The sequence below is a fragment of the Dicentrarchus labrax genome, unplaced genomic scaffold, assembly GCF_905237075.1.
Source record: "Dicentrarchus labrax unplaced genomic scaffold, dlabrax2021, whole genome shotgun sequence".
NCBI lineage: Eukaryota > Metazoa > Chordata > Actinopteri > Moronidae > Dicentrarchus > Dicentrarchus labrax.
Window position 1 is genome coordinate 29497486 of NW_026136713.1, and position 11607 is coordinate 29509092.

At 42.0% G+C, this 11607-nt stretch overlaps 1 protein-coding gene across 1 annotated transcript; it reads right to left on the reverse strand.

Annotated features, from left to right (window-relative positions):
• Positions 1–1144: 1144 nt before the first annotated feature.
• Positions 1145–4724, reverse strand: phox2bb (paired like homeobox 2Bb). Its single transcript, XM_051420465.1, has 3 exons — positions 4089–4724; positions 3262–3449; positions 1145–2837 (listed from the first exon to the last, which is right to left on the reverse strand). Exons 1-3 carry the CDS (start codon positions 4327–4329, stop codon positions 2406–2408), a joined length of 861 nt encoding a protein of 286 aa, XP_051276425.1. The 5' UTR covers positions 4330–4724; the 3' UTR covers positions 1145–2405.
• Between the last annotated feature and the right edge of the window lie 6883 nt (positions 4725–11607).

The window sequence follows — 11607 nt, forward strand, 5'->3', positions numbered from 1 at the left end:
CTGGACCTTTGTCTTTTATTTTTCCAATAATTTAATGTAAAAATATAATGCCCGAGGTAAAAGGTTTAAACTAACGGAAGAAACGAGCTGAATAAAGACTGTAGATATTCCATACTGCAGACCGAACGCGGCTTCTGCAACAAACAGATGCGGATCAGAGGAAACAGTAAGTTTGGTCTTCTGGGACACCGTTGTCTCCACCTCAAATAGTGTTTAGTGCAGCGGGGACCACGTGGTTTGTTTATTTCTTATTTGGTTTCATTATTTATAGCATAGCAAAAACATTAGATTATAGAGTTGTGGACAAAAACTTTGCAATCAGACGACACATAAGACAATCGGCTACTATACGCAGATTAATATGAATTAAGAATAAAATCCATTAACAGAGTGTAAACAGATTCTTCGCATGGTGGTGTGGACTATTTAGGTTAAAGTCACATCAGACTTGGTATAATTGACTGGTTGTGGTTAAGGCCAGTGTTAGGTTCAGGTCCAGGCACCTGAGCGGGTGTTGACATTGGATTCTGTGATCTGATTAGGAATTTCAGTTGTGTTGCCAAAAAGATGCATCCATAATCTTTTCACAGGGTCACAAGTTCTGGTAGCTGTTCATCCAAAACCGACCTGCGTTTTTGGCGTCACAGGTTTTGGTGAAACTGCTGCTAATGTTCCAATGTTGAGCTTTAGGGTTATTTTCTTTGAATATTATTTTAAAATAATTTCTTAATGTTGTAACACAGTGCCATTTGTTTCACATTTAGGTGAAATGGTTTTAAATCTTCTCCAGTATAGAGGCGTTTTCTTTGCATCACTGGAGCGGTTTTTTTAAATCTCGGATTTCAGACCCGCTCTTGATTGTAGACTTCTGCATTGAAATTATTGTAATCTAAAGCCAAATGTTCCATATTTAGGAAAAATAAATAAATCCTGAAGACTGAATGAATTGTGAAGTGCGGTGCTGTCCGTGGTGCTGAAATCTGCGGCCTCCTCAAACGACCATGAGAGAGAACCTTAGCATTTAATACTGAGCAACCGCAGAGGAGCTTGTTTTTGTTTGGTATGATTAAAGGATGAGTAACTTCCAACATAAGTAATAACGAATCATTTCCTTTTTTGTCCAAAGAAAACATGACAAAGCAACTTGGACTATTATTTTTTTTATCATCAACAACCATTTCAATGGTACACCTGGAAAACTATGTGCACATGTAGAAATATTTCCTTCTTAAATATAAGCATTCATTACCTACATATAAATAACTTTCAGATCCCGGACAAAACATGTTACATAATGCTCACAAAATGGAAGAGAAATCATTGTAAAATCAGACAAAGAGACGACATGCAAATTATATAGAAATAAATACAATGTTTGCATCCATTCCCTTTTTTTTTTTTACCCAAAATAAATTCTTCCGAGGGAATTTTGTAAAACATCAAAAAGACTTGTATGATCGATCTACGAGGGAGTATGGCCTATGGTTCAACTATAGGAGACAATAATACGTATTAACACTATACAATTTGAGCCACAAAAACACTGCCGTAGAAAGACACACAAAACATACAGATTTCCTGTCGGAGGTGAACATTGCAGTAGTTTGTGCCTTATTTTTCTCTCGAGGAAATAATTGTGTTTATATCGATAATTTAAAGAAACTAAACTCTCAGCAGCCCTGGAAACAACAAACACAGCTGTAAGAGCAGCGGTGTGTGTCTACAGAGAAACAGAAAAGCAAAAAGCGTCAGCGCGCTCCGTGGAGATTCGTGGTGTCAGAGAGTGGGTCTGTGAGAGAGAGAGCATCCTCAGTCACGGATGTTAAACGTCTCTCTACCAAACAAAGCAGCTGTTGAACTCTGACACGTAAATGGGACCTAACGAGGCTCCTCCGCTCACTGATGGCACGACGCGTTCCCAGTGCGCAGGCGTCTGTGTTTGCTCATAAATTTGGCCAAAGAAAAATGTTCATCTTAACAAGTCCCTTCATCCAGAGTTCAGTCTTAAATGTGTCGAGCTTTTTTTTTTTTTTTTTCTTAAAACAAGAGGAGCTTTGCTTTGGGATGAGATTCTTGTTCTGAATGTATGCGTGGATAATCTCAGCAGAAGGGTTGTTATTAGTACAGTAATTCAGTCTTCAGACATGACTGGAAACATTTCACCCAACTTGCACTTGTTTTAAGAAAAAAAAAACCGTTGTTATTAAAAGACAATACGACTTGTCAAGATGGGTATTTTACAGCAAAAGTGTCACAAGAAACGGCGCAAGGCATAAAAATAAAATAAGAGAGTTGTCATCTTCTTTTTAACTGCTTTTTATTGTCCTTAAGTCTGTCTCGGGCAATTGCTTTTCAGTCTCCGGAGGGTGAGGACACTGTTTTTCTCCTCCCGCTGTGAAGCTGCATTAGAACATGCTGGTCTTTACTAATGTAGCTTTGGCTCCGTTCTGTCTTTGCAAAGACGACAGTACGCTGGCGAACGGCCCGCCCAATGAGTCCGGGATAGAGGTGATGGTCCCCGGGGCGGTGGCCCAGCCTTGGCTCGGTGCTGTCACCCCCATACCGGTGGACACGGAGGTCTTGACTTGGTCCACCACCTGTCCGTTCCCGGTGGTGTTGACCTGGCCTCCGGTGGGGCTCGGTCCGCCGCAGTTTGAGGTGGGCACGGGATTCGGGCCCGGTCCTCCTGTGCTGTCGGGGTCGGTAGATTTGTTGTCTTTGCTGTCTTCGTCTCTCGGGTCGGACTTCTTTCCGGAATTGGACTTAGCAGCCGCTGCGGCCGCTGCAGCTGCCCGCTCTTGCTTGCGGAACTTGGCACGCCGGTTTTGGAACCACACCTGAAATAAACCGAGTGCAAAAGTTAAACCAACATGAATGTTTGGTTTGTGCCAAAAACATCAATCACTGATCATCTTAAACTGGTATTATCTCACACACACAAGGCTCTTTAGCACCTTTGAGGTGAATTAACTCTAAATAATTATGCTTATGAATGCGTTTTTGGGTTTACATGCGTAAAAGTGTCCCTAATGACAAACACCGTGTCTTTATTTTACGCATTAATGCATAAGAGTGTGTTAGATGGAGTCAGAGGACAGTAGTTCGTCATGTCAGAGCAGTGCAGCTTTTATTTTACTAATATCTATTTAAAAAAATGAGTGATTAGACTCATCATAAATCCACCTGTGCGTTATTGTGTGTAATCGTGCGTAAAGGGAGCAGGTTGGTGTGTGTTGGGGAGCTGCTGGCTGTGCTGTGTACCTGCACTCTGGCTTCAGTCAGATCGATTTTGAGTGCCAGCTCCTCTCTGGTGTAGATATCCGGGTAGTGCGTTTCAGCGAAAACCCGCTCCAGCTCCTTCAGCTGGGCGCTGGTGAACGTGGTGCGGATGCGCCTCTGCTTTCGCTTCTCGTTCAGTCCGCCGTGGTCCGTGAAGAGTTTGTAGGGAACTGTAAACGAAATAAAAATGTCACCGTCAGACGTGCAGGGGTCTTATCTGTGCAGATGTAAGTGTGTGTGATTGCGGTGCTGTCAAATGAAAGTAAACTCAAATTCGATATTTTGTATAAAATCCGGTTAAGGATGCTGCGCTAAAGCTTCCAATTGTATTATGCCTTTGATTACCTGTGAATTACTTCTGAATTGATAACGCTGCTGACCTGTGATGCGGTTAATTGTAATGTTAAACTAATTGTTGCTCCTCAGATTGAGGCTCAAGTTTGAAAACTTGTCATAATGTTCCCATCCGCCCCGCTCGTTGCTACTGTAACTCCAATTCGGTGTCAATAATGAGCTTTAGTCTTTGGTTATCTAATTATTTTCGAAGCTTTATGTCTCATCGCAAAGTAAATAAATTATGCCTATCATTTTGGCAGCTTAAGATAATTCTGTTGGCGGTTTTGGGTGTGACTGGGATAGTATAACCCCGTAACCGAATTACCGCTTGCCTGCAATCGCTTCTAACGTGATAAATTCTTTCATTTGTGTAAGCAAATTTCGTTTGGTAAATACTAAACACATTTCCATTTTCAAATGCAATCAAGGCGTCCTATAATACGCCGGGTTGAGGCTCCGGATCCGCTGCTTACCTGCGGCGTACGGGCTGCTCTGGTGGTCCCGCAGGGTCCCCAGGCTGCAGGACCCCGGCGTGAGGGACGGGCAGCCGGAGGTGGCCCCGAAAGTGGTCCTGATGGGATTGTACTGAAACCCACTGGCTTGACTGCACGAACTGAAGTCCGCATAGGCCGATGCCAAGCTCGAAGTGTCCATCCCGGCCATACATGACTCGTAGGCAGAGGAATTTAGGTAAGAATACTCCATTTTATACATTTGAGAAGGCTCGGTGGAGATAGAAAGCTGCACTTCCCGGGAAAAAAGGTCAAAACAACAAAAACTACCCCCAAAAAATTGGGTTAGAAAGTAAAAAAAAAAATAATAAAAACAAAAATGAGGAGGACGCGCGGTCTGAGTTTGGGGGGAAAGATGACTTGTTTGGTTTGAACTGGTTGGAAGGAGGCTGGACGGTGGGTAGATGTTCACTGCTCAGCGCCTGCTCCAAAACTGGCCTCCTTTATAGGAACCTAGCCCTGTTTTATGAAAAGCCCCCTAAGAGCCGCCTAGCCCGAGGTCTCTAGAGCATATAGTCCTCATAATAAACTTGGCTCTTTCCGCTTGGACAATAGCAAAGCGTTTGGTCTTATTGCTAGCGCTTTTTTACATGACAATAACTCATCAGTCTATTGGGCTGGCACTGGGGGCCCGGGCTGTCCAACCTCCCTATCATTGATCCCCTGCATCTCTAATTAGAATTTAATACCACGCCATTACGCACCCCTCCACCGCCCCCCTCCACCCCTCTACCCATCCACCCCACTCCTCTCCAACCACCATCTTGCCCTTTAATTCAATCACACCACTTGGAAATAATGAAAGTTGGGTGACGATTCTCCCTGATCCAATTTTCTCCAAGCTTTTAAGCCTTTTAAGCGACCGTATACCTTGGGCAGGATTTCACATAGTATTCCCCCTCTGCTTCCTCTTTCTGCCCGTCTGCTCCGACTGTTTTCACTCTGGTTTCCTGCACTGGAGCTGCACCACATGTACGTTTATATCAGGTGTGACGGGCTGTTTTTGTGGTGTAGGTATCTTTTTGAGGTTTAAAATCTGATTTTTTTTTTTTTTTACCAATAGAAATCTGCAACTGAGGTGATATCGCCTGTTTGAAAAGCAGCTGCCTTTGATAGTGTTTCTGCACCACGCATGGCCCGAAATGATTCTGCTTTGTTTCAGGACACTGCTTGCAGGAAAACCGCTGAAACAAGCAAATGTGCGCTGAAGCAAATGATCTCACCTCACTGACTGACTTTCCCACATTTTCTGAAAATAAATTAATAAAGACAAATATTAATATAAAAAGTCTTGTTCGGGGGATTTCTTTTTCCCACACTGCATGCACAGCAATCGCATTCGTAACACCAGTTCCACAGACTGAACCGATAACCCCATTTGATTAGATTTTCTTCATCTCTTTGATCTCGTTTTATTTCGCATTACGCTGCACGGGTTGTGCCATTTTCTATTGTTTTTAATCAGTAATTTAGACTTTTAAATCAGGTCTCTGCCATTTCTGTATAGCAGCTAAAATTGAAGTGAATAAATGAAAGCTAGAAATCGTCTCAATGGATTAAAACCCAACATATTACCGTAATAAACGGATTTACCAGCTTCGATTTAATAATGCCCTTTTTGCCAAATAAACAAGGTTGGTCCGATTCCTCTCCTGCACTGCTGTAGCATAATCTCTGCTAAACTTCCGGGTGTGTTTTTATGATTCAAATGAGTTTGTAATTCTCTTTATTACTTTCATTATTCCGTTTATTTGGCAAATAACATCTTTCTAATGAAAGTAACGAACTGGCGAGGCAGTCATCGGACCTCTTAGGCTCCCAATATTGGCTGAGTGGTTAATTTGGTTTGTGTAATAAGGTGAACCGTTTTGTATGGCGCTTACACACTCGGTGTGTTTCTTTCTTTTTTTTTTTTTTTTCATTGGATCGAGTTCAAGTCCTCGTTTGAAGCTGCGGGTTTTTTTTTTCTTTTCGACTTATCCAAACACAAAAAGGCGCAACAGGAATTGTGGTGCATCAATTAAATTTGGCAGATGAGTGTCTGATGTTTGAATTTGTTCACCACTGGTCGTGTTTCAGTGATTGATCTGTGACACATCGTTGTACTGTTCCTAGAATGATCCTGTTGGGACTGAGTGTATCACTGATGCTCAATAGTGAGTTTATCAGTATTTTTTTATCAGACGTGGTTGCAGCTTCATTTTGGAAACTACACATTATAAACATTTGACTCACAACCTATTACATGTTATTATAGGGTTATTAGATCTTGGCTTTGACTTTTTTCTTCTAATTTGATTTTAATGCTCCACAGTATTGATCTTATTTTTCACCATAATTAAGGAAGGCTGGGAAAATATTAGAGAAATATTTATTTGTTGAAAGCCGGCGGTATTAAAAAAAGAATAGGCCTTCTAAACCACATACAGGTCATTGTCTGAGGTCACAGGTCTGAAGTGATTTTTTTTAATCTGTTCTTTCGAAAAGGTGAAGTAATTCCAGTGCAAATCATCATTTTAGGTCAGGTTAGATCTGGATTTACAAATACATTTTTAGATTCACAGGAACGACCTGCCTTCTTTCCATACTTGTACCAGATTAACACACACACACACACACACACACACACACACACACACACATATATATATATATATATATATAAAGCTGCCGTTTGATGAAATATTACTAACTTGTTTTTAAAATAAAAGAAAAAAGAAAAGACTGATATTTTAACAATATGGCAAAAAAAGGCTTTTACAAATCCAACATTTGGTCCGTGTAGGCTTCGGGCCGCAAGGTGCAGCTCCCATATTATCTCCTAAAATAGGCCCGCTCGCATTTGCCATCAATTATTTTTCCTCCACAATTGCTGACGTGTTGCAGTTTGTTTCTCCCTTTTCTTCCGTGTGTACATTGTCTTTTCAGAGATCAACGAGCGCAGGAAAAAAAAGTTAATTCTTTCTTGACACAACCCGGTCCCTATTATGTAAATGTTTTCTTTTTTTATTTTCTCCTTTTCTACACACGAGCTGGGACCCAAAAGTTGTACCAAATGGTTAATTTGATTATTGAAACCAAAGAGCCAAATGGTTCACCGTCCTCCCTCCACGCGTCTGGCAGCGAGAAAAGAAGCCATCTCTGGGAATTAATCTAATAACGCTCAAAGAAACGAGAAGTCTTTTCTGATATTTCGCCGAGGCAAATACAATTAGAGCTTTTAGCCATCGGTTTCTTTCACTGAAGCCGCTCTTTATTCCTGCGGTCTATAGTCCCTCCACCATAGTCCACCAGCTATTGAAACGCCTCCTCTTTTATAGTTTCAACATCTTTTAATTCTTTCAGCTGGTTCGGGTGGGATGAGAAGCCACAGTTTGATATTTTGATATGAGAATATTAAATCTGAAAGGCGGGACTCTGCAGTTTAAATTGATTTAACGTTTTTTTTTTTTTTTTTTTTTTACGCTTTTGCAAGATGCAAAACCTGCAGACAGTTTATGTCCTGCACAGACAGACAGGAGACTGGTGGCTGCAGGTTTCTCTTTATATTAAGCCCCGTTTCCAAACAGCGCCAGTGCGCGCAAACAGTGATTTACAGTAACATAATGATCCTTTAATACAAGTAAAGCGGTAGTTAATTCGTAATTATGTGGCAAATAAAGGGCTTCGACCATATGCCTTCACTTAAATAAATCAGGAAAATGCGATGTGTGCGAGACCCTAAATTCCCCTGGCAAGTGCCGGACAAAAGCCGGGATATGGGAGGAACTCCTCTCCATTTAGTGCGCACTATCGTTGCTCAGCAATATAGGAATGCGGGTCGACAGGAGGGACAAAAAGAGGAACAAAATGCCATTGTCTCTGGATGGATTGGATGGATCCACTCCCCCAGAAAAGGCAAAGACACAGAGCAGGATAAAGAGAGGGAGCGCGATGGGAGGGTCCCGCTGTCACATTTCACCTACAATGTCTCACTCCTCCGCCCGAGGAAATCCTACGCTTATCAAAACGGTTATTAATAAGGCCGCGTGTTGCAGGGGAGGGGCTCGAGAGCGAATAAAAAATTCATTTTGGGGATGCTCTCGTGACAATTTAGTCTGATGTCTCAATTTGACAGGAAAGATAGAGGCGAGGGTCGCGCTGTCACCTGCAAAATGCGTGAAAAGCTCCGTGAAAACGACGGGTGACTTTACTGTTGCAGATCCACAGTGATAGTTCAATTATAATCCAAAACCATGATAATATTCTGTAATAAATAATAATACGTTTTCATATTGTATTTTATCTCTAAGCCGACTTGATTTTGAGGTCTGAAACTGCACACGAGGAAACATAACTCGAGCGAGAGCTGAGTTAAAAAGTGTTCCAGGCCGGTGCGTAAAAAGCGCATCGCGTTTCCAAGCGCACAGATGGAAAGTGACATCTGGAGAAGAGGCCAAATTCAATTTGAAGCTGGTGTCTTCTCTCGGTGTCTGCAGGAGGAAAAGAAAACATGCAGCACAAAAGACTTCAGTGTCTCAGGCTCGTGTTGTTGTTATTGTTATTAGACGTTTTGTGACGTATTTTCACCTGATGCGTCTTTATTCTGTCTTTAGCACAAAACCGAGGGCGTTGTGCGCCTCGGAGATGGTGAGACAGGTATATAGAGGAGGATAAACCTGCCTTGTGTCATTTTTATCAAGGAAATAGATTTTATGCGTCTTTATAGCTTATTATTAATTCTAAAATGACCATACTTGGGGTCAAACATCGCACTGATATGAAAATAAAGCGAAGAAGAAAGCACATTTATAATCCTTCTCACTATTTTATTTAGCCTGTATGGAAACAAAATGATTAATTTAGAGATTCTACGCGAGGATAGAGGTAAATATTGTATTCCCATCTACTACAGGCTCTTCTGTGAGTGATATTTCCCTCTAATGTCCCATTAACTGGTCTCTTTGTTTTCCAGATGCTGCAGCCAGCTCATGCAGAGCACCAGCTCGTCTCTCCTGGCCTCTCCGGCCCCTCTGAGCCTTTATCTGTGCTTCCCAAGTGACCAAGAGAGCAGCCAGTGGATTAACATAAAAATCTTATTCCGGGGGATAAGATTAGGAAACATATTACCCTCAAACGCGGCCTTGGCACGGGCGAGAGCCAGGAAAGGAATCAATTACTAAATTACTCCAACCTCTAAGTCGACATTAACGCAGAGAAATGCCATCGACCGGTTCTGAAATAAGATTTCGCAAAGATGTGATCATTAAATCTCTTGCCAGTGTTCAAGAATTTGATTCATAAAATCGTCTGAAATGAGATGGAATTAAATTCTTATCGGGGCTCTTGTCATCGTTTCATCCCGCGCTGTTTAACGTTGGTCAATGGCCTTCATGAGATTTTCCCTGTAAATAAACTTGGTAATTGAATCCGCCTCTCCACGACACATTGTTTGGTTGTTATTAATTTATTGCAGCCATGCAGGCGGACGGATGGCCTGAGTCTGGCCTGGATGCTGCTGCTGCATCTTCGCTCCAAATGTTTCAACCCACAGACACCAAACTGTGTTTTTAGACGCAGTTAAACTGCAACATGCTTTGGATGGGGGGGCTATCTTAAACATCATCTGTCATTTTTTTCTTTTTTTGCCTCCTGCATTTCACCCCCAGTGGGGTCAAGGCATATTTTATTTAGCATAGTCTACTGGCATTGCTCCCCCCCACCCCCCCACTCCCCATCCCCACATTAGCAATTGACAATTATTAGCCCCAGCCTCATAAATCAGCTGCGTGACCCGTTATTATTGTTGAATTGAATAGCTGTTGGGGAAGTGAGGGTCAGTGTCATTAACTTGCCCCCGTCCTCCCCCTCCCTCTCCCTCTCCCTCTCCACACCCACCCCTCCTCTACACCCCACACCACCCTCGGGCCCCCTGAAGGCATTTGGCCCTCTATACAAGGACCTGCTGGCTAATAATGCCGTGTGGTCGGCCTAAAAGCTTAATCACACATGCATTAAGCGGCAGACAGCGGCCTTTTGTGCGCACGTAGGTTTACTGGAATTAAGCGATTAATGGTCATCTGAGCGGCAGGCGACAAGGCGGCGCATCGAGAATGATGGAGCGGTTTTTAATGTCAAAAAGAGAGAGAGATTGGCCGGCAGGAGCGAAGGCGTCAGGGTGAAAGGAAGGAAGGAGGGAGAGAGGGAGGGAGGAGTGGGCAGCAATTACAGTAGACCGTGTCTCCCGATCCATCATAAAACGTCAAGGTCATTGTGAATTATATTGATTATTATACAACGCATTGTAATGTTTATTACACCCCCCCTGCTTCGACATTATAATATGCAAAAAAATACCACATGTAAACACCTGCTATCAATTTCTAAAGCTGCTAATTTGTCTCGCCTCGTACACCCCCCCTCATCTCATATTCTTTTGATGTGTTTTGACTAAACACGTGGCCTCAGTTGTACATTAGACTCTTGGTTTTGCCCCCAGCCGCCATCTGCATAAACCATCAGCTCATATGAATTATTATTTCCATATAGTCAAAAGAGTCCCAACAAGAGCCTCCAATAATCATAACAACAGGATACTCAGCACAGTATTGTTTCTAATAGACCTGGGGAGTCAAACACAATTAATCAATAGTTGAGCATCCCTAAGTGAGAGATTAGGGAACAGTGTTCATGAATAATACGCTAATATAACACAATTTGTATCAGTGTCACTAGAGGACAAACATGTCTTAAAAGCAGCTTTAAGATATCATAATCTTCTCTTAAATCCCTCACACACACTTGTGATGTGCAGGTGTTGTGTTGTTTCCTCTGTTAGGGTGGGGCAGGCAGGCTACACATATTCTTTAAACACACACACCCATGGTCACCCACACAGGTGTTTTTGGTTATGTTGATTAGACCTCTTCTCAGCTGATGTTGTCTGCAACAGACTTTCACTTTTCACGTTTTGTTGAACCTGTTGAGGTGGGACAACATACACCTTTATCATTCTGAGGGTTTGGGAATATCACTGCATCCCAAATTGGCTCCACCCAACCTGAATCTGGACAGAGGTCTATACACAACTCATATAAACTCAAGACTCCCTTGCTGCCAATGTCATGCCTTAATTTTCCCACACTGGATATAGACTAAATTAAGTAATTGAACCCTTAAATATAATATAATATATAGACTGCGGAGAATAAGCAACAGTTAGGGCTTGCATTTGTTGAACCAAGCATCAATTTAGGTTGTTGGTTCAAATTAAAACGTTCTTTTCAGGCTAGTTCTGTGCAGGACAATTTTAGTTCTGTGCAATCTGCACAAAAAAACAAAATCACTCTTATTCCAGTGGAATTTGATACACACTTATTATCTATTGCAACAATAGTGCAAAGTACAGAGATACTCTCAAACATATGGAATAACTTCATAATGGGTGTAAAGGTATGAAAATCAGTTTATTTTGTCAAAGTATTAACTGTTCTCACTCCAT

Bases quoted from the DNA above. Each gene is read 5' to 3' on its own strand.
- phox2bb (XM_051420465.1), bottom strand. From the start codon at position 4,329: ATGTATAAAATGGAGTATTCTTACCTAAATTCCTCTGCCTACGAGTCA. The intron at 3,450-4,088 runs GTAAGCAGCGGA...TTTCGTTTACAG, and splicing joins GAGCAGCCCGTACGCCGCAG to TTCCCTACAAACTCTTCACG. The intron at 2,838-3,261 runs GTACACAGCACA...GGTTTATTTCAG, and splicing joins TGACTGAAGCCAGAGTGCAG to GTGTGGTTCCAAAACCGGCG.